General features: G+C 40.1%; 3 protein-coding genes across 3 annotated transcripts; 2 read left to right on the top strand and 1 right to left on the bottom strand.

The window, feature by feature from the left end:
- The first annotated feature begins 235 nt into the window (after nt 1-235).
- Nucleotides 236-3,568, top strand: ccdc43 (coiled-coil domain containing 43). Its single transcript, XM_038704396.1, has 5 exons — nt 236-430; nt 1,282-1,375; nt 2,148-2,283; nt 2,482-2,534; nt 2,755-3,568. The coding sequence occupies exons 1-5, from the start codon at nt 257-259 to the stop codon at nt 2,940-2,942; spliced, it is 645 nt and encodes a 214-aa protein (XP_038560324.1). The 5' UTR covers nt 236-256; the 3' UTR covers nt 2,943-3,568.
- moto (minamoto) lies at nt 3,564-11,789 on the bottom strand. The gene is made up of 8 exons (XM_038704371.1): nt 11,708-11,789; nt 11,292-11,400; nt 10,779-10,951; nt 8,748-8,852; nt 7,104-8,622; nt 6,002-6,136; nt 5,042-5,219; nt 3,564-4,964 (listed from the first exon to the last, which is right to left on the bottom strand). The coding sequence occupies exons 2-8, from the start codon at nt 11,352-11,354 to the stop codon at nt 4,774-4,776; spliced, it is 2,364 nt and encodes a 787-aa protein (XP_038560299.1). The 5' UTR covers nt 11,355-11,400; nt 11,708-11,789; the 3' UTR covers nt 3,564-4,773.
- Nucleotides 11,790-13,043: 1,254 nt separating this feature from the next.
- Nucleotides 13,044-15,917, top strand: fzd2 (frizzled class receptor 2). The gene has a single exon (XM_038704384.1). It carries the CDS (start codon nt 13,234-13,236, stop codon nt 14,866-14,868), a length of 1,635 nt encoding a protein of 544 aa, XP_038560312.1. The 5' UTR covers nt 13,044-13,233; the 3' UTR covers nt 14,869-15,917.
- Nucleotides 15,918-27,172: the final 11,255 nt, after the last annotated feature.

Raw genomic sequence — 27,172 nt, forward strand, 5'->3', positions numbered from 1 at the left:
AGGTCAGAACATTTGATTTATGGATTGCTATCAGGATGTAGACAGAATAACAAATATAACATAAGGGCTTCTGAAATAAATTGCCAACCTCAGCTTTTATACAGTGAACCCATCATAGCTGCATTTGTATATTAGCTTATTACAAAAGGACTGGCAACCTGAGCTCAGTTACCTGGATCTGAACGTTTTATTTTTATTTTTTACAGGCCATGACAAAGGACAGCCGTCCGCCAACGAAGGACCCCAGAGGGCCAAGATGGCGGCGCCCGTGTCAGACGCCGGCGAGTTTGAAAGCTGGCTGAATGATCGTCTGGACTTATTAGAAGTGGACCGTGAGGTGTATGGGGCGTACATTTTAGGGGTCCTGCAAGAAGAAGAGAGCGACGAGGAAAAAGAAGATGCGCTTCAAGGAATTTTATCCGCATTTCTGGTGAATATCCACAGCGGCATGTCCCGCTCAGCCACCAAGGCTGTGTTTTTTTCATGTGTTGCTGTCTGTCTTGTGCCGGGGTACTACGTGACAGCGCTTATGTTATCTGTCATATATGGAGCAAAATATCGACGTTAGACACAGCAGTATTTCTTCAACTTAGGTCTAGAAAGCACAGGCAGTGACATGAGCTGTTCTCTCCTCGCACGCCAAATCTCATTCAAAAATATGGAACTTTTAGTTAATTGTCTTTCACTGAAAGCACCAAGCAACATACGACTCAATATCTAATTCCTTAGAGTTTTTTGACATATTCGGCTAAGGTAAAGAACCCCCTAATCCACGGTGCTGTTTAGCACAGATACATGTTGGGAATTGGTTAACCATTTGCACACCTGTGTAAGTTAGTTATAGTGAAAGTGGTGCTGTATAATAACGTATTGGGACCGTATTGAAATATCTAACCATAGATGTGTTCATTTAGGATAAGCTGCCATGATGAGCTTTGGCTGTTTTATCAGCTGTTAGTCTGTTATTAGCTTAACAGGTAATAACAGTTCACTGAACTCACATAATGCAAAAACTGTTGATGTGTTGTTTTCATATCCTCCTTGTGAAGTTTAGCTGAATTATATCTTTGCATCAGCCTCTGGTAGACAAACCAGAAATAGGATCACAGTACCACAGCAGTGAATTAATGTTGTTGTCCTGTAGGGGCTTATCTGAAAAGCACATCACTATGCCTCATCTCATACTAACAGGCTGTGTGATGTATTGGGCTTTAATTACCTGGTTGGTTAGCTGTTGAGTATATAACTTGTACATAATTGTTACTTGTCCTTTGTGTGCAGGATGAGGACACTGTGGAAGATGTCTGCAAAGAGATGATCAAACAGTGGACAGAGTGCCACAGCCGATCAGCAGCCAAAAGAGATGCTGATGATGGTATTATGTAACTTTTGATTTATCCACATTGCTAATGTCATTGAAATGTAAAGATATTTTTTTCCTTAAAAGACCTCGTCAGTAAGAATAAAACTTCTGCTCCTCTCGGGGGAACCAGTTATCAAGGTTTGCAGTGTCTTGGCAAATCCACATACAGTACTGTATAGCTATGATGCAACCTTAAACCAATGAAAATAAGAACAACAATGCAGTCCAAACTTGCACAAACATTTTACAGTCATAAGAATTCATATAAGCATTTTTAAGACAGCAGTCCAAAGTCAAACCAGCAGGCTCATCAACTCATCTAAATCTTGATTAAACATCAAAGACAGCTTGCTGCTGAGTCTGTCCTCAATACCAGGTAAACATACAGAGGGAGTAGCTCTTATTTTTATTATTTGTTGAGTTTGGAGCAGAGCGCAAGGCATTTTTGTCTCGGGGAGAGATTACCATTTCCTCCAAAAAAATTAACAAAAACAGATAATGAGACTGCAGAAAGTTTTGTGTTCTGGAAGTGTTTATGGCAAAAAGTAATTTGCACTGATTTTGTTTGTTTTGTCAGTGTTATTACTGGAAAGAGATTGTTTCCTGTGTGTACATAACCATAAGCATGTGTAAACTGTCTGGAGCCTCAGATGGGTACCCTTGTGGCTCCTGTGAAAGTAGCTTCATATTAACAGTAAAACATACTTTTATTGCAAGTAAAGGTACTAATTGTTACTGTGGTTAATTTACAGTTTGGCTGTGTTCTGTCACACCTTTTCTGTAGCTGAAGTCCAGGCCATCGCCAGTATGATCGAAAAACAAGCTCAGATTGTGGTGAAACACAAGGAGGTGTCTGAGGAGTCAAAGAAAAGGAAAGAAGCCCTCCTTGCTCAATACGCTAATGTAACCGACGAAGAGGAATATCCTTGATTTTGCTCATTGTGATGACAGTAATCCTAGAGTGGTCCATATGATTCACTTTAACTACCAATGTTTCTTTGACATCCATGAACATATTCATAAGAAAGCAAATGGTTTATGTTGTCTCATCCAGTGAATATTTCCTTCAGACACATCCAGTCATGATCCTTAAGATGTTATCTCCTTGACTAAAGCACTGAAGCTGAAGAAGAGGAAACAAGCGGAAATAACTTTACTGGAAATGATAAATGTATCCTTTCTAAAGCTGTTTATGACCAGATGCTATTTAAAATCAAATGGATTTCAGTGTTACTAATTGCGATATGAATAGATAATGGAATAGTTTCATAACCCTGACTACACAATTCACTGTTTCTACCATTTAGACCTCCATAGTGGTAAATTGAAGTAAAGGTAAATTAGCAGACTATGTTGGCTTTCATCCAGCTGTCCTTCACTGAAAGTGCCAGCCCTGTTTAAGAACACCAACGTGGAAGAGGTGCTGAACAGACAAAAGCAAAAGCGGGACCAGGCTCGTGAAGATGCTCAGAAGAAGAAGGAAGGGGACAAGATGCAGCGTGAGAAGGACAAACTAGCAAAACAAGACAGAAAAGAGAAGGAGAAGAAGCGTACACAAAAAGGTGAACGCAAAAGATAAAACCAACAGACAGGACAAATTGTAAGTGAAAACCCTTTCACTTACAATTACAGGTTTTGTTACAAATGAAAAGTTATTGCCTCTTTTCAGCTAAACCGCATCGACTCATTCAGTATGTGAACATGTCTTCATCAGACCCCTTCGACCAGATCCTTATTACTTTCTGCAACTCATCATACACATCAAGAACAATGTGATGGATGTTTCTTTTTTCTGGATGCTGATAGGAGTAGAGACAGACAGATGTTGTCTAGGAATAAATATCCAAATCTTTCTATGATGATGACTGAGTCAGTCTTATGTCGTTGATTAAAAAATTGCTTGTTTAAGTTCTGCCAATATGTTGTTTCAGAAACATGCTTTGGCTAAGCCTTGACACATTTATTCCTGAAATGACAAACACAAATTGGATTGATAATACAAATGGAGGAATGCTTGTAAAGCGTCTCAGTCCACAGATCCACTAATATCCTGTTGATACGTTTTAGTTTTACAGTCTATGCATTTTCTGTCTGAAAATAACTACAAAGGAGAGGTTGATAAAATTTTACCTCAGATGTCATGTACCATAATTTGAATGTTTATAATGGGGTTCATCTTTTTAAATTAATAAAAAAACAATCAAATTTGGATTGCTTTATTTTTAAAATTACCATTTACAGAACAAGTAACAAGGGAAAAAAAACAAACATGAACATTAAAATGGCAGCGAATGGAACTGCTCATATTCACAAAGCATAGTCGGGAGTACTGATACAGAAAATGTCTACAGACTGATGCTTCCAAAGAACTGCTGCTCGACTTAGCTTTATAATGGATACAAGCTTTAGTCCCTAGCTGACAAACGGTCACACTGATAAGAATACTGTTTGATAGTATTATCTGAAAATAATCAGATGGAAAAGTGTGATTAATACATTTAAATTCTAAAACGCTGAACTTTCAGAAAGTCAGTTTCTTTTCTTACAGTTCAAACCTTTGACCAAATTACAGATAAAACAGTTTTCTGAATACAGTGTTGAGGCAAAAGGTCTTAAATTAATTGGAACATTTCAGAAAACCTTTTATAATTTAGCATGTGCATATTAAACTGCATCCAGAGAATTACTTTAAGTTAGCTATGTTACATTTCACTGATAGGAATGATATTTGTTAATATACGTTTCTAATGGAAAATGTGATTGATACATTTAAATTTAAAACATTAACTTTTTGCAGAAGTTTGAGTATCTTTGGGATAGTTCAAACTTTACCAAATTACAGACAGATAAAACTTTTTTTTTTTTGATTACAGCATGTGAAGGTTACATAAACTGAAGCTGAAAATTAATTGGAACATTTTAGAAAACATTTCAATATTTAGCATGTTCATTTTAAACTACTGCCCTTATGATTCAATTATTGCTTGGGAATACCCAGAACTGAGGTTCCAATACATTTAAATAAATAAGTAAAACAATGAGGAATTCACTGAAATCTTACACATAAATAGTGCCTTTAAATACAACTGTGATGGAGCAAGATTCACGTTAATTTGGAACCGACACTAATTAAATGAAAAAGTTAAGATGCAGCAGGATAAATTACATTTCATGCAATTCCTACACAACAAAAGTTAGTCAACAGAAGCTCCTGGGTGCCAAAAAGTGCAGCCATCGTCAAGCTTCAAATTGCTCATCTCATATTATGCAGTGATCACTGTGTTGTAGGAAAATGTCACTGTAGACTTGCAGATAACATTTGTTTTTACATCACCCTATTGCCTGTGGGAAATTTATAATCAGGGCATTCTGAAGTGGTTTTAATTAAATCATGCTTGTTGCCTGCTAAATCATAACTTAAAAGAGTATCCCTCAAATGGAGAGAAGCACCTCTCTCTGTTTGTGGCCTCCCTGTTAAAATGGTGGTCCTGCTTATTGACAGGTTTCGGTAGTGTCATCTGGAGAGCACACCACAGGGCTGTGCGGAGCTTCCTAGTGGTAGCAGCAAGGTCCTTCAGTGCAATGACCAACAACAGGGTGTCTATGAAACAGAAGCAAGTTAGCACAGATAGCATTTAAGGGAGAGGATCATTTGTATACCCTTGCAATATGAGTTACCTCTGTCCTCTGTAAAATGAACTCTCTGCCGCTGGTGTTTGGACATGCTGGCAATCTCCTCCTTCCGTCTTGCCTGGGTGATGCAAATAGCCATATGATGTCTGTTCAGTGCAGTGTGGATGTTGATATGGAGGGAAATGTTGTGCAGACACTCCATTCTATCCAGAAGGCTTGCCACCTGCAACACACCAACATAATCACCCTTATATTCCCCCCCTCAATCTTACAAATGGATTTCTTATTAAAACATTCTATATACATCGCTACCATACGTTAGCAATTTTACTTAGTGGATATGCTTTTTCCATGTGTGTGCTTTTAAATTGCTTATTCACTTAATGGGGCGACCTCTTAACAAAAGCTCGGTGGTTCCCGCCTCCTCCAGTCTGCATGTCGAAGTGTCCTTGGGCAAATTGCTCCCGACGGCTGTGCCATCAGTGTGTGAATGTGACATAGTGTAAAGCGCTTTGAGTGGTCGCAAAGACTAGAAAGACGCTATACAAATACAGACCATTTACCATTTAATATTCCAAAACAAACTGAAATACATATAACAAGTTAAAAATAATATAAAATCCTTAAAAAAAGAAGGAATTTAACTTTTAACCTAGCTACAACTAAAAAAAAAACAAAAAAACACAAAGTTGGGACATGTTAGTTCGCATGCCAATTAGTGATATTTGTTTTATTTGAACAACCAAGGCCAACATATGAACCCTGGACCTTCTAACGGCACAGAAATAGTTCATTTATCAACAAGAATCCCCAAAAGATTAACCGTTTCTCTTTAAAATTAAACGAACCTCCAGGAGACTAATGACGGGAAGTCGTTTTCTCTTGATAGAACTCACGGGTGTGCAAAATAAAGCCACAAATATCACCTTCAGAACATGACAAGGCAGCCGTGACAAAATTCACCTGCAGATGGCAGCATGGAAGCAATTAATTCAGTGGTCTCACCCTTGCTTGTTCTCTCATGTGATTAACAATGAGGTGGTCTACTCTTGTGGGGTTTGGTGGAGTTTTGGGTAGGTTAGTGTTGGTCACTGCTGCAGTCTTTTTTCCAGCATGTGTCTTGGTGAGGATGACCTCTGTCTAAAATAGAAAACAAGTGAGAACATTTGCACAGCAGCAAAAATTTAAAAATTATTTATATATTTTTCTTTACTTCAGTCTAGTAGACAACCACATAGCTAACATGAACTAAAATGTTAAACTTTGTAGAGCTCATCTGAAATTAAATGTGTAAAGCACATGAGAAACTTAACATACATTTTCCACTGATCCCAAGCTAATATTGAATATTTTCCAATACCTGGTCCCAAATTGATATTTTTTTCTTATTTCATAAACTGTATAGTGGACTAGAGCCCAGCATTTCTGCCCGAGTCCGAATGGAGCCTGGCAGCCAATTTCCATGTCACAGCTCACACATGGGCCGGGCGTTGGGCCTGTATTTAGCTTCTCCTACTTTTGTTTTAGACATCCATCAATTAAAAGAAACTAGGAGAAGTTAGAGATGGTAAAATAAAAGATAGGAAGATGATATATAACCTATCACATTGACACATGACAAAGTCTGCTCGCACGGACACACACAGACTGTGCTTCTGGCTGTAGTGTTAGGAGGCTGTCTCATTGTTTGGGATAGGCCATGTTTTGTGGTGAAGCCTTCATTTATGATATATAGCCAGGTGTAAGGTAAGACAACCTGTTTTTGTTAGTTATTGTTTGTTTTTCAGCATACTGTTGCAAGCAGCAGCAGCCTGCCTCAGCTAGTCAAAAATGTTTAAATGGCTGCAACAGTAGTATAAGGCTAGTAGTAAAAAAATAAAAACGGGCTCCAGTCGGGCTCGGGCTTCTGAGAAGCTGTCGGACACAGCTCTATAGTGGAGACAGGCCACATTAAAAGTAGTACACGTAAAGTTGATAGATGTGTTTGACTGTTGAATAGCTCAAAGAAAATACTCAGTTTGTGATGTTTTGATAACAAATGAATTAACCATATAGCCATTGCCCAATACTGTTCTAAACTAGACAAAATCAGATTTCAAAAACATACCCTCTTTCTCTCCTTCTCCAAACACCTCCACTGCTCATAACACTCGTCCAGGTATAAGTAAAGCTGGATCACAGGTCCTCCTTGATTCATCACCATTGACATTGTCATGGCTGAGCCCATGCCATGATAAGTGCTCTCTCCTCTGCGGGTCATCATGTCACTGGCATAGGAGTTGAAAGCGGCACACTCATTCGCTGACATCATATCACCCACGTCCATGCCAGGAACACCACTTCCATAGGGCAGCATGGATCTTGAACTGAAGTTAGAGGAGTTGATGGGCGCGCTGGAGTGTCGTCTGTGGTCATTTACAGGATACATGAGCTGCTGTGTATTCCCTGCACTCACCATGGTGGTTTCTTCATCAAATCTCTGAGACTGCATGCTCCCCAGGTGGTCAACATACGGGTTATGTGAGAGGGCCTGTTTCATGTCTCCCCCTCTCATATTAGTGTTGGTTAGGGGTCTTGTAGAGAAACCTTCTCCCAGAAAGCCAGGCATATGCATCCTCATCTTTTCCTTCTGCATCTGTGGCTTGAACTTGCTCTGTATCGGCTCCTGCTGGATGTAATGCTTTGGATACTGGTTCATGCTCATTTTAAAGGGAAGTGAAGGTTTTTCTCTGTGCATGGTCATCTTGCTCTGGTATTGGTTTGGGAGGTTTAAAGATGCAGAGAATGGTTTTGTTGGCTGGAAGTACTCTGTGTTTTGAGGGCCGAAACCAGGTAGATCTTGAAAGGCATCATGCTTAAACGTCTGTTTCCTCACTCCTCCATTTCTTTCCGTCTGCACTGTCCCAAATTCTGTCACCAGCTGTTTTTGGGTCCACACTACAGGAGTACTTTGTGTTGACATTGCAGGACTGGAGATTTTCCATTGTTCAACCATGCTGTCTTCATGGTGCATGCCCACTGTCTGCTTGTGCATGTTTGGAAAGTCACCACGACATAAGCTATCATGCTCACCAGCCATGAACGACTGAAAACTGCTGACCAATTGATTAATGTTTTGTGGCACATACTGCTCATTACTGATGGGCTTTGGGCTGCTCTGGGTGGTGTGGTCTTCATAATATGGATGAAAGCATGGGCTCTTCATTTCTGTTTGAGGTCTAAAGACATCAATGAGGTCAGGAAAATTATTCAAAGGCTGACTATTCCCTCTGTCTCTATCAGCTGACGTGTTGGCATATTTGCTTTGTTGCATCTGTGACAGGCAGGTGTTTCCCATATTGGGTATTGGTAGACCTGGTGGCGGTTTCTGAGGACGAAGGGTGTAGCTGTCCCCGTCTCCGTTAAAAAGCCATTGCTGATTGGTAGCAAAGCCTTTGGACTGTTGACTAAACTCTTCAACATCTTTGTCCACTGACAGTCCCTGCGCTTTACTTAAAGCCTCACAGGATACATAGTGTGGAGGAAAGTTAGGATTTTGTTGCGTTTTATCCTCCGATTGAAAATACTGTAGCAGTTCTTCTCTCAATGTCTTTGGAGACCAGACAGGATTACATGTGGGTAGGCTCCTAGAAAAAGAATTGAAGATCACCTTTAATGTTATAATAAATCTTTTGGGTTGTTAAACTCTTTGGTGTCACAGCAATAAATCATACAATACCATTCAATGTGAATGCCTTAAACCTTGCCATACCGTTCACTGTAGTAGTGGTCTTGTGAATCTGCGTCATCCAAGATATTTGACACTAGACCCTGTAGGTCAGTCTCCCCGTCACAATCAGGATTATCAGTGGGTTTCCTTAAAAGGAAAAGAAAAACCTCTAAATTACTGAACTCTCATTTCTTTTTTCCTGTGAAAACATTCATTAAACAGTATGGCTGACAACTTTTTGAAAACATTTCTTCCACAATAAGACGGGCATCAAGTACATTTAAGTAAATCAGAAACAGCTTTGTTGCCAAGTAGTTTTACACATACAAGGAATTTGCTTTGGTGACAAAGTTTAAGCAAGTACTGAAGGTCAAGAATCATACAATATAGAATTGACAACATAATATAAGAAAATGCACAATATTTGCAGTGGGGCCAAAAAGTATTTAGTCAGCCACTGATTGTGCAAGTTCTCCTACTCAGAAAGATGGAGGTCTGTAATTTTCATCATAGGTACACTTCAACTATGAGAAACGAGAAAAATATATTAAAAAAAAAAATCCAGGAAGTCACATTGTAGGATTTTTAAGTTATTTATTTGTAAATTATTTTGGAAAAATAAGTATTTGGTCAAAAAAAAAAAAGTTCAACTCAATACCTTGTAACATAACGTTTGGTGCAATGACAGAGGTCAAACGTTTCTTGTAAGTCTTCCCCAGGTTTGCACACACCCTAGCTGGTATTTTGGCCCATTCCTCCATGCAGATCTCTAGAGCAGTGATGTTTTGGGGCTGTCGCTGGGCAACATGGACTCTCAACTCCCTCCACAAATTTTCTATGGGGTTGAGGTCTGGAGACTGGCTAGGCCACTCCAGGACCTTGAAATGCTTTTTAACGGAGCCACTCCTTCATTGCCCGAGCGGTGTGTTTGGGATCATTGTAATGCTGGAAAACCCAGCCACGTTCCATCTTCAAGGCTCTCACTGATGGAAGGAGGTTTTGGCTTAAAATCTCACAATACATGGCCCCGTTCATTCTTCACACCGATCAGTTTTCCTGTCCCCTTAGAAGAAAAACAGCCCTAAAGCATGACGTTTCCTCCCCCATGCAACTCTGCATTCTTCTTCCAAACATGACAAGTTGAGTTTTTACCAAAAAGTTCTATTTTGGTTTCATCTGACCACATGATGTTCTCCCAATCCTCTTCTGGATCATCCATATGCTCTCTGGCAAACTTCAGACGGGCCTGGACATGTACTGGCTTAAGCAGGGGGACACACCTGGCACTGCAGGATTTGAGTCCCTCTCAGTGTAGTGTATTACTGATGGTAGCCTTTGTTACTTTGGTCCCAGCTCTCTACAGGTCATTCATCAGGTCCCTCCATGTAGTTCTGGGAATTTTGCTCACCGTTCTCATGATTATTTTGACCCCACGGGATGAGATCTTGTGTGGAGCCTCAGATCGAGGGAGATTATCAATGGTCTTGTAGGTCTTCCATTTTCTTAAAATTGCTCCCACAGTTGATTTGTTCACACCAACCTGCTTGCCTATTGTAGATTCACTCTTCCCAGCCTGGTGCAGGTCTACAATTTTCTTCCTGGTGTCCTTCGACAGCTCTTTGGTCTTGGCCATGGTTGAATTTGGAGTCTGACTGTTTGAGGCTGTGGACAGGTGTCTTTTATACAGATAACGAGTTCAAACAAGAGCTTCTTAAAGAAGTTACAGGTCTGTGAGAGACAGAAATCTTGCTTGTTTGTGGGGGACCAAATACTTATTTTCCACCATAATTTACAAATAAATTCTTTGAAAATTGTACATTTGATTTCCTGGATTTGTTTTTTCTCATTTTGTCTCTCATAGTTGAAGTGTACCTATGATGAAAATTACAGACATCTCTCATCTTTCTAAGTAGGAGAACTTGCACAATCAGTGGCTGACTAAATACTTTTTGGCCCCACTGTATATTGATTGGACAAAAGAGTAGTGCGATTGCCTAACACTACTGAATTACATGTGGGATAGTGCAAAGATGAAGAATCACACACCTGAACATTATAGTTAAAAGTGAATACCTGCTTTTAATGCTGCTCTGGCCACAACTGATAAGGCCAAATGGATCATCATGAGCACTGTGGGACCAGGGCATGTAGGATGCCGTGTCCTGTTCCTGCAATGAGACGCTAGGCATGGAAACGAAAGGCAATGCCACACTACTTTTGTTTCCACCTGCTACATTTACACTAGCCTGAAAGAGAGGGAAGCAAAAGTTAATCAATCTGAAGCTCACATGAGCAGATCATTCACTTATTGAAACAACTGCTGTAGGTACCACACAAGCTTTAAACTATTTAAAAACACAAATGCAGAACTTGAAATTATTAGTTAATTAATCAATTGATCGATAATGACTTAGTGACTATTTTGATAATGAAACAGTGAATTCAATAGTACGAATTTACTGCTCTTTTAGTTATATATATCATTGTAAATTTTATATTTTGGGGTCTTAGACTGTTGGTCAGACAAAACGCAATTTTCAAGACATCGATATACCATAGCTATGACCCTAAAATTATATAGCTTACCTGACGCTGGTATGTGGGAAAGAGTGAATTTGTAAATGTGTTCTGGTGCCCATCAAATGCCATTCTGAACTTCCTTGAACTTTACCTGATTCTTTACTTCATTACTGATCTGGCAAAACACAAAGTACTCATTGTTAATATTTGATATAACCTTGCGTGACAGAGGTTTTAGCTCAAATACAAATTATTTGCTAGCTAACTGCAATTTCAGAGGAAGCAAATCAACTACCTAACTTAACTTAGCCGTTAAGTTAGTAGATTAAGCTAGTAACGTTAGCAAGCTGTCGACTCTGGCTAATTAGGACTAACGTTAAACTTACGCCAGAATTATTACAACTGCTTCCCCGCCAGGCAAATTTGGCTAACTTCGCCTAACATTAAACAAACCAAGTTATATGGTTAAAACACGAACCCACCTGTATAAGTTAAATAACGGGAGCTTTTGGAGTCAACAGTTTTCTTCAGTGTAAGTACATTAGCCTCAAGTGCTCGCGTGCCCCCACAAGTTCGATGTGGCCCTCGCGACCTGAGCGCACATTGGCTGAGAAGATCTATTTTTAGTCCAATCAAGAGAAGAAACAAGCGCCTAGCAACATCTGGTGTCACTCTCTCTGCCGTAGCATGGACACACAGGTGGACCGGAGTTTATCAATATAGTATAAATGGCATAAATTAAATTAAATTTTAATATGCACTCATTGCTGATTATTATTTATGTTTTTTTGTTGTTGTTATTATTGTTACTACATTGTGCTTTCTCTTTTCAAATTAAATTTTTTATTAATTTTACTTTATTGACTTTCCTTTGCAATGTAATTATTGCATTATTGCTATATTAAATATTTATTCAGTTTAGTCCTGTTTAGCTACTTAAATTAGATAATTTAAGTAGATTTTGTTCAAATAAAATGTATTTCAATGCCATTTAATTCAAGAGTTATTTACAAAGTACCAAATTAGTCCCAATTTTGTTGTGGAGTACGAACATTGCATGGACAATAAAGTACACTAGGTGGGAAGTCTACCTCCTCCTCCTCGAAGTGGAACTTGAAAGTCTAGTTGGACGCATCTACTGGGCCACGCAATCCAGCTGTGGAGTCAAGTGTGACAAAATTACCAAAATACTTATGTAGTATACAAGCGACATTACCTTCAAAATAAAAGCATTCACTTGGGCTATACAAAACTTAATAAAACCATTGCCTTTTAACAAAATTGGATAATATCAATGCAGTCCATTCCAATTGAATATGAATCTGATGCTGTATTTAATTTGTCGTATACTGTTTGATATTAATGTAATATGGACGGATGGATGAATGCAATTTATATAATTTTAATACATTATTCTTATTATGTATTATTATTATTATTATTATATTATTATTTATTATTACTACATTATTATTACTATTATTAAACTGAAATTACATAGGCTTAACATAGGCCTACATTTTAATTTTGGTAGCCTGCAACCAATAGTTATTGGTTAGGCCTACATATCAGTCGTTTATTTATTATATTACCTATTTGTGCTATGCTGGTACCTTTCACCAAAGCAAATTCCTTGTATCTGCAAACCTACTTGACAATAAAGCTGCTGACATTGTTGGCTACAAATAAGCTTGTACAAATAACTAATTTTCGTCAAATAGAACTTTATTTTGAAAGGTATTACCGGCAGTGATATTTCTTATTGTGGCTACCTTGACAACTGTGAAAGAATCGGAGTTGAGGAAAAGAAAAAAGTCAGCTATCAGTGTTTTCAATGCAAAGCGGAGACAAGCACTAAGAGAGAAGCGTCCAGGTCTTTACCACTGCAGTTTTTCCTTTTAGTTAGTTTTGCTCGTAATATTGTGCAAATTAGATAATTGATGATACATAACAAAACAAATTTAGAGCTAGTTAATCGGACTAAAATTGTTGTTTTAAACTTGGGAAGATGACTTTGTGGAAGTCCTGCTCTGTTGCACTCCTGCTGCCTCTGCTGATATCAGCCCAGTATCAAGGGGACAGTGGAATAGTCGTCCCGGAGCATGGATTTTGTCAGCCGATTTCAATACCTCTGTGCACGGATATTGCCTATAACCAAACCATCATGCCAAATTTAGTCGGCCATTACAACCAGGAGGACGCAGGGCTCGAGGTGCACCAGTTTTACCCTCTTGTAAAGGTACAGTGCTCGCCGGAGTTGAAATTCTTCCTTTGCTCCATGTATGCGCCTGTGTGCACGGTTTTGGAGAAGGCCATTCCTCCCTGCAGGTCAATCTGCGAGAGAGCCAAGCAGGGCTGCGAGGCTCTCATGAACAAGTTCGGCTTCCAGTGGCCGGACCGACTGCGCTGCGAGAACTTCCCTGTGTTGGGAGACGGACTCTGTGTGGGCCAAAACGATTCCTCCACCGCCACTGTCCCACCCATCATTTCTGTCCCGGGGACCCAGGACATGTCCGCGGTCTCCACACATGAGAGGCCTTTTCGTTGCCCGCCTGTTCTCAAAGTACCCCCATATGTAAATTATAAGTTTTTAGATGAGAAGGATTGTGCAGCTCCATGTGACCCATCAAGGAGCGGTGGGAATATGTTTTTCAGTGACAAAGAGATTCATTTCTCCCGCATATGGATTCTTGTTTGGTCTGTGCTTTGTTGTGCATCTACATTATTCACAGTAACCACCTATTTAGTTGACATGCAGCGCTTCAGATACCCTGAGCGGCCCATCATCTTCCTCTCTGGCTGCTACACAATGGTCTCCATCGCCTACATAGCTGGCTACTTCCTGGGGGACAGAGTGGTGTGCAACGACAGCTTCAGCCCAGATGGCTATAAAACCATCGTCCAAGGCACCAAAAAGGAAGGTTGCACCATCCTATTCATGATGCTCTATTTCTTCAGCATGGCCAGCTCCATCTGGTGGGTGATCCTGTCTCTCACCTGGTTCCTGGCAGCAGGTATGAAGTGGGGCCATGAAGCAATTGAGGCCAACTCTCAGTATTTTCACCTGGCAGCCTGGGCAGTGCCAGCCGTCAAGACCATCAGCATCCTGGCCATCGGGCAGATCGAGGGTGACGTGCTTAGCGGCGTCTGCTTTGTCAGTCTCAGCAACCTGGACCCTCTACGAGGCTTTGTGTTGGCCCCACTCTTCATTTATCTCTTCATCGGTACCTCTTTCTTGCTGGCCGGCTTTGTGTCACTGTTCCGAATCCGCACCATCATGAAACACGATGGCACCAAGACAGAGAAGCTGGAGCGACTGATGGTGCGGATTGGGGTATTCAGCGTACTCTACACCGTCCCTGCAACCATTGTTATTGCCTGCTTCTTCTATGAGCAGGCCTTCCGCCCCCACTGGGAGCGCAGCTGGGTCAGCCATAACTGCAGGGGCTTGGCCATCCCCTGCCCTATACAGAGTGGGCCCCGCATGACTCCAGACTTCACTGTCTACATGATCAAGTACCTGATGACACTGATTGTGGGTATCACTTCTGGTTTCTGGATCTGGTCCGGAAAGACGCTCCACTCCTGGCGTAAGTTCTACAGTAGGCTGACAAATGGCAAACATGGAGAGACCACTGTCTAGAATAAAGGGACATCTAAATGTTGCTGGGACTAATGTTGTGCATTAATACCTGTTTTTCATGTGATAGGTAAGTTGCACAGTTAGCAGCTATATGTTCTTACAGCATTTGTATTCGCCTCAGCTTAATAGCCTGCATGCAAAACTGAGGGTCAGAGTTTGACAAAAGGGCAAGCTGGATAAACAAGAACTGAACCTGACTGTCTGAACAAATAACAAGCATGGCGATGGATGCCATGTGCTGAAATGCTCCCCTCCCCTTCTCTTTTCTTAAAGCCACCTCAAACTCAAAGGAAGTGGTGATCCAGCAGCCAAGAACATAGGGAGTGGGGGAATGAGGTGTGGAAGAATGGCAGTTTATTATTCTATTGTAACATTTCATAAATGAAATTGTAAATAGTATTTGTAAAAACATGAAATTATATATTTGTATTTAAAGAAAGTAAATACTTTTCCTTATCTGCTAGTGTACCTGCTTTACGTTTGCACTGTAAGAAATGCCACCGTAGATGTAGTCATGCGCCTTTTTTATTAATTGTTGGTTTTAAATTTTTTATGGATTAAAAGAATGTTTACAGTTCAGGATATCAAAACAACTTGTTTGGTTTAGCCCACTGCATTGTCACTCCTCTTTAAACAAAAACATGTGCTGAGACAGCAAAATATGCAGATATCGTCAAAAACCTATTAATCAAATGCTTAATTTTAAATGCCTAGTTCAAGGGGGACAAACAGTATTGATTATTTTTTTGCCCTTCCTTATGTTCAGTATTCTTTAACAATTAAATAGTGTCTTCATAGCAAGTTATTTTCTTTGATAAAAGAACCGCCATGTTGTTTTCTCAAGGGCGTGCGGGTTGTGTCACACCTAAACATCTGTTTCCTTAGACTGGCAGGCAACAGTAGAAGATAATTGGATTTTGCTTCTTACACATGACTGTAACCCTCAGGGATATGCAAGGACTGAGTTTATATATGAGACTGAATTGAACACACCTCTCCTGTTAATCTCTTATCCCACAAATTGTCAATATATTCTGAAATATTTCACATCTAAATGTTTTGTGTCTTGAGAATCTGCTGCCAACCTGTAAGAATGCGGAGGCCTTCCTCATACACGTACACTAACATCGACTTCAAGTGCAAAACAAAACAAGAAACTTTTTTTTTGCCTGTTGTTGGAGAGGGCTCGGTTAAATCAACAGGATTCATCTGGCATGAAAAGTCAGTACTGTTGTAAGGTGTGAAAATGTTCCTGCCTGCCTGTTTGGCGAAGGGAAAACAAGGTGTTCAGCTTTGCTATATAGTGTTACTTCTCTGGAGCCACTGTGCTCCGTGCCAAGTTGGAATCCCCCAAGCCATGCATGGCTGAAACTGAACCTCGTCTGCGGTGATGTCATGAAGTAGATGGGTGTGTTGGAGAAAACCGATCCTCTTGCCTCAGAGCAGAGGCTCTGGGCTAGAAGCAGGCGTTTGAGAATTGCACGCACATACAGTGCTTTGTGTGTGTTCATATTTTTACTGCAAAGTTTTAGAGGGGCACATAATATAGAACCCATAATCACTATATAAAGCTGTATGTCTGTAGGTTACAGTACAATTACTGACATGAGTTTACCATGAGCAGAGCCTTACAAATGGACCTCTCTTATATCTCATGACCTGTTGGACAAGTTGAAGTTTGTCGTTTTTATGTCCTTATCTGGAATTGAATAAAGAAGGGTTGTAATAACAGACAGGTGAGAGTGATTAAAGGTAGGAACAGATACTCTGAGGGGGGAAAACCATAAATCTACCCTCTAACACCCCCTCAGCCTCTACCCTTCTTCCCTCTCTCTGCTCAGATGAATGGGGGGAATGCGGGTGAGTCAGTGGAGCGGTGCTGGGCCTTTGCCTAGTGACAGACAGTCTCCTGTGTGCTGCTCACTTCAAAGCACCGCTGAAACCTGACTAGCTCCTTGTAAACATTGCCGCCTGGCCCGAAGGCCCACTTCCTGCGCTTAACTCAACTTAATGGCTGGCTTGTTTGGCTTTGCAGTGAGGCAGAGAAACGAACGAAGAGAGAAGAGAAGCGGCATGGGGCGGGGTGCTGGTGGTAGACACTGAGCTTGTTTTAGGGTATAGGGGAGGAGGGGTTTGGAGAGCGTGATGGAAAATTCAGTATGATTTGGTTGCTTTTGTCTTACTCCAGGGGAGAACAACAAAGAAAGGAAGAAAAGGAAGATTCAAATGAGGATAGACGTGACTGATTTTGTGAATATTTCAGAACGTGAAAACTAAATGTAATCAGATTCTGTGCATTTAACTCATGCCAGAGGGGAAAAAGCTTTTTAGTAATCTTTTCTAAGTAAATCTTGATGTGTATGTTGCACGACCCATCTCGGGAACTTTTACATAGACTTTACCAGGTAGACCTTTTCTATACATGCAGAAAAATGTTGGGAATGAAGGACGTTCAGTTTTATTATAAAACACTGTGACAAACTTGATGTATCAAACTTGTTTATATTAACTGCACAAGAGGTGGTAGGCTCTATAGTGTGGATTCTTTTGTCTTCAAAGCTGGTGCCCATTTTTTCAGCAGCAACCATCTCCCATGTTAGTCTTGCATGCAGACGTTTTCTGCTCGCTTGAAGGCAAGAAGGGACAAGCCAAGGATTGGGGGTAAGACAGGAAGAATGCTCCTTGAGTTGATATTATGATGTCGCTCTTATTGGAAGAAGGCCTTGACATGTCAGAAAAGGATCATGTTGTTAGTCACAAGCACCAGTGTTCTCACTGTAAGTGGGGAGCTATTGTTCATGTTTGTGCAAATGTACCAGTAACTTATTTTTACTGTATACGAATTATATCAGTCATGAAGGGGCTTAAAATCAGACAAAGGAAATCAGGACTGATGAAAAGAGAAAAATGTGGGAGAAGGGAAAAAGAAAAAAAACCTACCCAGACATGTAGTAGGACTGTTTCTAATCAAATCTTGGCACAAACTCAAGAACTCGTGGTCTCAAGGCTAACACTAGATCAGTTGCAGTCATACATTATCCGAAACCATAGGAGAGCAGCTGAGAGTTACCAGAGCACATACTATATCTATCTGTCTTGCTGTCCCTTGAAATCTCAACAGGAAGTGCAATATGTTCTTTCTCCTCCTATCATTGCTTTCAGAGGCAGCCACTGTGAGTGGGATGGAGCGTAACAAGTTGGCAGGAGACTGAAGGCTTAAATGTGCATTTCAGTTTCTGACTTTGATTCAGGGCCTCCAGCCATAAATACAGGTCCTGACAGTCACCAAGAGGAGGCGTCCTGCTTTTTTGTCCATTTATCTCATGTCCACTAAAATAATTTTTTTAACATGACATCCGCCTTACTCTTGTTAAATTCAGAGCCGTGTTTTTCACTGAAAGATATGATGCCTGAAAAATGTTTGACTGTTTAATTTATCAGAACATATAAAAGTACTGCTCCTCAGCAGCCATTGTTGTTTGTGCTGTTTAAGAACTGCATTGTTCGGCAAAAACTAACATCACTGGTACAAAAAAAATATATCTTTTGGATTTTTTTGTTTAAATATAAGTATGATGATTTGTCCTCCTGGTCCCTTATAGGTTTGCATCATGCTGTACATGATGTCCAGACATTCTTAAACCACTGAACACAGCATATCATACATTATTGCTTAAGTAATCAGATCAACATCTGGGCTACATCGTTGCAGCATTTGTAAATAAAGTAGAAATTGTGACAAGGTGTTTGGCCCACCAAGATTTATATCTTTACATTCTTAGTGGCTCACTTTCATGCCTCATGCATAGCATTTGCCTGGGATTTTATTGCTCTTAAGTGCATAGACCACTCGGGTGGCTTTGACAAGAATACAAACACAACAGACCAGTCAATGCTGACTGATGTTAGGGGTGTTTTTGTCCCCATGACCTTCAGGGCGAGGGTGCTCTGAATATGGTATTAGGGTTGGAAGTGAGAGAGTGCCTCAGAGCCTCTCCAGCTGCTGAGCAGAGGTGCCGACAGCTGCGTGACAGATATTTTGGGAGCCTGCAGCACGCCTGGGATAATAATGGGCTTGATTGGGAGGAGTGTGTGAGGAGGGAAGGGAATGGTTAATGTGTATCCAGACACCACAGTGTGTACATAGCCATGCCACTGTCATAAACTTTCGGGTGATGGTGCAAGTAGCAAAAGATCACACAATGAGGGATGAAGTGCTTCAGGCTACTATTTTATGTCCTTGTATTTTAACTTTTCAGTTTAATACATTGATTGAAAGTTTTTTTGTCGCAGTGTTTATCGGTTAAAATGTTATTATCTGGGTATATTTTCATCCAAACCCCCTGCACAAGAGTTTAGTGTAACAATATCTGTGGTTCTGAGACATGAAGCTACAGAGATAGATCACCTTTAAGAGTATGTCTACAGTGGTAGCCCAAAGCATTCTGGTGGATGTGTCATTTTTCATAGTGTCCATGTGTCTTGTAATGAATCTAGAGTATGTTGTCCACCACTGAGTACATACCTTTACAATGAATTACACATATTGTGCCATATTTTGAGTTGTGACGTGCATTATCAGCAGATATAATGGCATCTTTTTTTGATTTCAAAACAGTTGGACCTGCAACCTGACCAGTCTTCCCCTTCCTATACACTGTTGCTATGAAATACTGCAATAATAATTTGAGTTGTTAGATGCTATTTTGGCTTGTGAAAAAAAAGGATTTTCTGATCCAAATGATGAGTAGTTGGAAGTAAGAGATTATAATTTCTTGAAATAACAATGGGCCAAAGGAAGGTTTGTTCCTATGTAGCAGGGGCTAAAAAGTTAGTCTTAAAAGCCACACAGTTAAGCAGCTGTGGAAGTAATCACTGAGCTTGTAATTGATGAATCAATCAATCCCCTGCAGATACATTACAAGCCAGTAAAATCTTTCTTATTGGCGCATTATTGCAATAGTGCAACACTCTGAGCACCTGCATCTTCAGGTAAACAAGTTGTATTAAACAGGATGAGAGAGCTCTAATCTCATCTATGGCTAAACTCCCGTGGGCCCCAGCAAGGCCTCAGGCTTCAACGATGACTTATTGAGTCGGCTCCTCTCTGGCGAGCACCGGCCCTCACCGTTTTAATGGAGGCGCTCTTAACAGCTCTTTTTGAGGAATTTACAGCCCTGGCCCCGTCCCACTCATAGGGTAGGCAGGGAGGGAAGCACAGTGCAGCCTTGTCCCAACAGAGCCAGCAGTGGAAATGAACAGCTTCAGGCAAGGTGGCTGCAGAGCTCCCGTGTGAGCGAGTGTGTGCCCATCTGTCTCTCTGTGTGTTCACTTGGCTGTATGTGCCTCTGAGCTTGTGTTCATGTGTGTAAAACCAAGTGAATAAGTGAGTTATAGGAGGGCTCCATTTCTGTAGGTTCTCTCTGTAATTTCACTCTCTGCACAGTGTAATCGCTTCCATGTGGGCCCTCACTAACAACAGAGTGGTGGAGGGGCCTCATCGCAAAGGTGGGAGTAGAAGTGTAATACATGGACGCACAAATGCTCAAAAATGCTCTCTCTCATGGAAAAAGAACTACCAAGCCTGTTCACTAATGTAACAGAAGTAAAGATAAAAGGGGTTATTAAAAATTGTATCTGGCTGGGTGGTACTTTAATCCTGTGTAATGTATTTTTTGAAGGATCTTTACAGTTCAATTTAAAAACAGGAACTACTGTACAACTGTTTTGCCACTGGCATATCAAACCCCGAATGTGTAGTGTCTCAGACCTGTGTGCAAACAAGATAAAATTGTATTATTCCAGTCTCTCAATTTATGAAATAGCAGGAAGGCCAGCATGCCTCATTTATGCACATTAGTTACTTCCTTTAGATATTCAGGAGTTTTGTGGTTTTCCTTTGCATCCTGTGTTTTTTTTCAGTTGTAGTGGCTCCCACCACACGTTGAACCGTCAGCCTGGAATGCCCCGAGGACTGCTGGGCCAGACAGTCATGGTCAATGTGTGAAACCAACAGAGCGAAAAACAACAGGACCTTTTGCGCAACGGGGTCAGCATTTAAAGACACCTCTACAGAGCTGGTTTGCTATTTAAGCCGCAGGGAAGACAAATTATAAGGTACAAGAAATCCTGATGGGAGGGATGGTATTTATGCAACTTTATGTACAAGTCAGGAAATATAAAAACACTCACAGTGTAATGTGATCTGAACTAAGATTTTATTCTAAAATCAACATTTGGAGTTTTAAACTTGACATTCAAAGATCTGATTACAGAAATAGCTGATGTTAATATTGTTATGGTAAACAACGCCCCCTGCTGTTTTGGCACATATAGGATACTACACTACAGTAGCCTACACACCTTTTGTGAACACACAAATTAATCACACAAATAAAATATAATGAAATGGTCCCTCAACAGTAAAATACTCAGTTATTTGGTGTCCTGTTAGTGACCATGCGTAAGTTCTTTGTATAAAAGCTGGATGAGTTTTACTTTGACAGTCCATTATTTCCCAAAGGAAGGCCCTTGTGTGCAGAAACACATCCACTTCTGTGGGAATAGTGAGTGGTGGTATGGCCAGCAGGCCACACAGCAGCTATGGCCTCTCAATACTACAGCCAGAGGCAATGTATGACCTGCCAGATGAGAGCTGCTGTGGGAGAAGTCCGGGGTCACTGGTTACATTGTGTAACTTGTGTACAAGTGTTACATTTTTCACGGCGCCTTGTAGGCTTCATAATATTCTCACTGAAAAGTTGCATTTGTGTATTGCTTTATAAAGTAAGCACAAAATGTCAGTAGGTTCTTAAAACCACAACTCTGCTAGCGGTGAAAGCAGTGAGTAGAAAATGTATATGGTGAAGTGGTGGGAGAAGTACCGATCTTTTGCTTAAGTACACTGTAAACCCGAATAAGTTCAGAATACTCGAAATATTTGTGGAAACTGATTACCTCAAACAAAGTAGTGGTAATATTTTTGAGTAAACCTTAATTAAATTTAATACATTTTTAAAAACATTGTTAAAATTAAATTCCACTTATTCTTTACTCAATAAATGTAATTGTGCACAACTTATATTCTGAGGGAAATCTACTCAAAAAGATTAATTGTGCTAGACTCAAATACTAATGGAAACTCACTCAACAAAATTACAAAATGCCCATTTTCAGATGATAGTCCTCAAAAATACAAATACAACTCCATTATTACAATTCAAGTTCTCTTTATTAGTATCATCTTCTCACAACATCTTCCGTCATTTTTACATTTAACAGACATAAAATAAGGCACATCTTGCATAAAGCTGAATAGACCAATTAATTGACTGCTTGATCAGATAATTAACCAGCAACAATTTTGATAATCTGTTTGTTTTCATTCTTTTTTGCAATAATGTTGAACATTCTCTATTTCTAGATTCTTAATGAGATTTTTGGTGTTAAGTTATAATACTTAACTTTAATCTTAAGCTAAATAAAATTTCCTTTTACTACTTACTTTACTGTGTTTTGTGGAAAAAGCAACTATGCATAATTTTATTCCATCAGCAGCACTTTTACTTAAATAATATAAAAGGAAGCTTTAAATGTGGAGTTTTATAGAATCATAAGCAAATAAAGATAGATAATAAAGATTGTTTAAAATAAGAAGGTATCAGACAATGTCAACAATGAAACACCGGGATGGAAGATGACATTGATAAACTTAACGTAATTAACAAGCTGGCATGCGGTGGACCTGCTGACGTGAAAAATGGATCACTGGTGGGGGAAAAAAAGAAGAGTTCTGTGTCTTTTCGGTGACTTTATAAAACATAACCTACTGCTGATGGAAAAACTCAGGGGAGCAGACAGGGAGACAGAGAGAAGCAGGGAAAGCCGGTGTGTTTGCAGTGACAGACCAGAGGTAAAAGGTGTGTGTGTGAGTGAGTGGAGGGAGAAGTCGAGGTAGGCGCAAGGCAGGTAGGCTACATTTACAAATAATAATAATAGAAGTAATGTCCATGGGGATTAAAACATGCTCTCACAGGGCAGTATAATTCAAAATTAAGATGGTATGTTTGTGTGGGGCATTGGGGGTCCTTCCCCAAGAAAATTATGTTTTCCAATAAAGAAATATACAATTCCACATAATTTTGGAACATTTTATTACCCGTATCTATTACTTGTATCTGTGAATAAGTAGGAAAATCTAGAGCACCCCAAAAGCTAAACTTGCTAAATAAGTCTACTGGGGTTGAATTATAACCAATAGATCTGGGAAAATTTATTTGGTTAGTTTTGATGCTCTCCACAATGATTTTACATTCATTGCCTAGCACCAAGCTGTTTTTGTGTCTGAATTTACTGCTTTATACATTTGTAGAAATTAACATAAATAGGCAACATGAGAGCCACCTCCCTTCTGTATTATTACAAGCATTTCATTTGTACATCCAAATCCAAAAGAATAATCTCCTCATTATCTTAAAAGGACTAACATTAGTTTGCATCCCTAATTTGCTTTTAATTTGTTACTAAGCTCAGCTCCTCCGTGGTCAACACCATCCTTTTTTAATTTAACTATCAAGATGTACAGTAGAGGACAGAGCTGTAACCTGACAACTTAATGCTGATCTTATCCTCCGCTAACTTTCACCGTCACTTTCTGCCGCTCTCTCCCTCACATTCGCTCATCATTTGAAGAACGAGGAGAGAGAGTGTTACCGTATCTTACTGATAACCATTAACGATCGTGTGAAATTTTAATAGCGGCGCTCATTCATTAAGCAGCAACAGTAGGTTCCAAATACGTTGCTAGAGACTCGTTTTAAGCCATAGGATCCGTTTTTTCCATCCAAGAACCGATAAGGTTGCACTTCCCCATAGCTGAAGAATAAATCTGTTTTATATCTGTGGCACAACCTGAAAGACTTGCGGCAATAACACGAAAGCTGCCTGTTAGTCTTTGTAGTCCTAATAGAGCGATTTATATTTGGACCGATTCGGACTAGCGACAGAAAGAAATCCACCCCCACGGGAGGAAAAAACATTCTTGAGCGCTGCGAGGCCATTTCAATGAGCATTAGAGGTAGCGTTACATGGATGTTGGAAAATAAATACCCGTTATTAGTTATTTAAGACCTAGAACACAAACTTCAGGAAATTTAAGACTTTTTAAGGCCATTCATTTTGATTTTGAAATTTTAGACTTTTTAAGGCCTGGCAGAAACCCTGCAGGACGTGTACCTGACAGGTGCTGTTATCAGAGCAGCTCCTTTAATCTGGAGGTCCCAGAGTGTTTGATTGTCTGACTTAACATCCATGGGGTATCATATTTGGATCACACATAGCGACTTGACAATCACAATGTAGCCCCACCCTAAAGCCTCCACTGCTTTCTGGTCTATTTTCCTCTAAATGGGACCATAATTTACTAAATGAACATCATTCTATGTTGAAGGAGACTAGCGCCTGAGATCATAAACTCATTAGGAAAGTGTTTACTGAGCCAATGAATCAGCTGAAAAGTAGCCACATTTTCTCATAGACTTCTATACGATCCAGTGGAGTCGCCCCAGTGCTGGCAGTTAAGAGAGAATGCAGGTTTGAGGCTTAACCTTTCAAACCTGGAGGTTCCTTCTTGGTGAAGACACAAAGCTGCTTCCTGGTTTCACAAATAAGACACATTAAATATCAAATTTTCCGTTGTAGTTTTGAAACGGACCAATCAAAGAACAAAATGCAGATTCAGGTTGCCCTCACACAGAGGAGCAGGAGGAGGTGGGGTTATGTACCAAGGCGCTACTGGAGGCGCTCTCCTTCTCGTTGATGGTGAGGAGGCCGGGAGGCCGGAGCCTTCCGGTGGGACTTGGGCGGCTTGGTCTGGGAATCCTCGTACTCCTCTGCCCGGGTGAACAGGTCACTGAACCTACAGGAGGAGGAAGTGATATCCGCAGTGATGTCACTAGTGCATGAGTACCTCATTTGTGGACCTTGTCACAGCTGGCCTGAACGGCCAGTTCAGAAGTGCTTTCAGGACTTTGTGCATGAGTTACATTAATATTTACATTTAAGTGACGCTTTTATTCAAAGCTACCTACAATAGTTATATATGTCAGAGGTCGCACACCCCTGGAGCAACTAGGGGTAAAGTGTCCTGCTCAGGGACGCACTGGTGGACGTATCACAATGGGGAATTAAACCTGTGTCTCTCACACCAAAGGCACGTGTCTTATCCAGTGTTCCATCACCACCCCCAGAGAAACAGACAAATCCATCCACAGCCACCTTTCACTTTGGCTGAAGCGGATTGCATCAGGAGTGTCAGTGTCAGTGACCACAGTGCTCCTCACTGTGGTCACTGACACTGACACTCCTGATGCAATCCGTCAGCAATGTCTGGTTCATCTTTGCACTGCAAAATACAAACAATCCAATTATGAGGATAATTATAAAACAAAGCTAGCACCGCATGCTCATCAGTGCCCCCCACACACTTAAAAGCATATTTTTTATTTTTTTCCAAGCCTGTCTTGATATAATACTCACATGCCAACATGTTAAGTTGTTACTGGTGGTTGTTATGATTCCTTCTGTCTATACTGACTCTATAAGGCTTTCTTAATCTGACTCAACTGTAAGAGAATGAGGACAAAATTCTAAAGTTCATTAGAGTTATGAGACTTCAGAAGTCTGACAAGCCACAAAACATATTGTAAGTATTTTCAGAAGTTAGTCTTTGTGTGTTTACTTGCTGAGCTGCAGCAGTGGGATACTTCCTTCCAACAGTAAACCAACACAGTGACAACAACAATATCAGGGCTCAACGTTAAACTTTTTTGCAAACTTACTGGCCCAAAGACAATTTTTACCGGCCCTCCTTCCAAAAGTTATTTATCAGTGTTACAACAAAACCAAAGACTTATAAGTTATGTTATCCTGTTATCATGTTTTATCGGTTATTAAATACATCCTGGATATAAAAAAACCTAAAATGTAATTAGTTAAAATTATAAAAAATAGAAAGGTTAACAAAACAATTTACTTTTAAAACAAAACATATTAACAGACTCAAACATGACATGCTCTTTCTCCTGCTGACAGCCATTTAATAAAAAATGTACACAAAGCAGCAGACACAAGTCGCCTCAATCCTGATAGGTCACCATGGTAGCGACCAGTCAATCACAAGGTATTCCTGCCCAAAAGCATTATCATCTATTTCCCCCTAAATAGGACCATCATTTACTCAATGAACTATTAACTATGAAAATACTTGAAACTAGCGACTGAGACCATAAACTCATTATGAAAGTGTTTACTGAGGTAATAATTCAGCTGAGAAGTAGCAACATTTTACCATTATTTCTAATGGAACCGGACTTATTTTTGCAACCAGGGACTTGTCTGCGTTCAGAAACCGCTTTTTAACTTATATTAAGCCAGAGCTTGGCTGTGTCCACAGTAACGTAAGGACTAACGTTAAAAGAACGGTAACTAAGTTACAGCAGTTTAGTGCACATTAGTGAACATTAATGTTACCTCATTCTGTTAGCCAGCTAATTTCAAGTTAAATTAATGTTAGCCTTTCTGTTCACATTACTGCGCCTGAAAACAGACCTTTTTCACTTACCAGACCAAAGCGTATGTAACAAGGAGCAGCCCCAGGCAGACCTCCTCTGTCAGGCCGGTCAGGAAAGGAAATACACGCAAAAACTACAAAATAAAAGCATGCGATTTGACAGGAAATGCATTCAAAAATTATAAAGTTTAATCACATAGACATAAGGGGAGGGTTTTTGTCATTGATTTATATTTAATTATTTAGTCAACATTGTAACGGGAAACTAGCAGGCTAATTCCTTAAATATAGCATATTGATTTGAGCCTATTCTACTTAGCACTTTACCTGTCAATGTAGCAACAAAGCTGACTGTATATCGCTTCAATCATTCAACTAGTAACAGTATTTTACAGGCACTATTTATTTATTCTGTCAAAATATGACATTAATTCCGTCCATACAGCTAGCCACATCCATTCACAGAAAAACATCGTCGTTGTTTAGGAGTGTAACTTGTGCCTCTCTTCCAGTCATCTTAAAAGAAACACACACTCACTTCTCATTCATAATTTACCTTTGAAGAGTAATATACGATGGCATTTTACCGCAATCAGCTGAATTTAATAGGAAAAACGGACAACTGTGGAAACTGGACTACAATTACACGTTACAGGTGTCACACCAAAATGTGTGACCTATCAGATTCTGTGAACCAAATGGCAAGTTAAGCACCAGAGGCTTTGTTGACAATGT

The sequence above is a fragment of the Micropterus salmoides genome, unplaced genomic scaffold (assembly GCF_014851395.1).
Source record: "Micropterus salmoides isolate LMB-PRFRI ecotype aquatic unplaced genomic scaffold, ASM1485139v1 Ms_hic_scaffold_10, whole genome shotgun sequence".
In the NCBI taxonomy this organism is placed as follows: domain Eukaryota; kingdom Metazoa; phylum Chordata; class Actinopteri; order Centrarchiformes; family Centrarchidae; genus Micropterus; species Micropterus salmoides.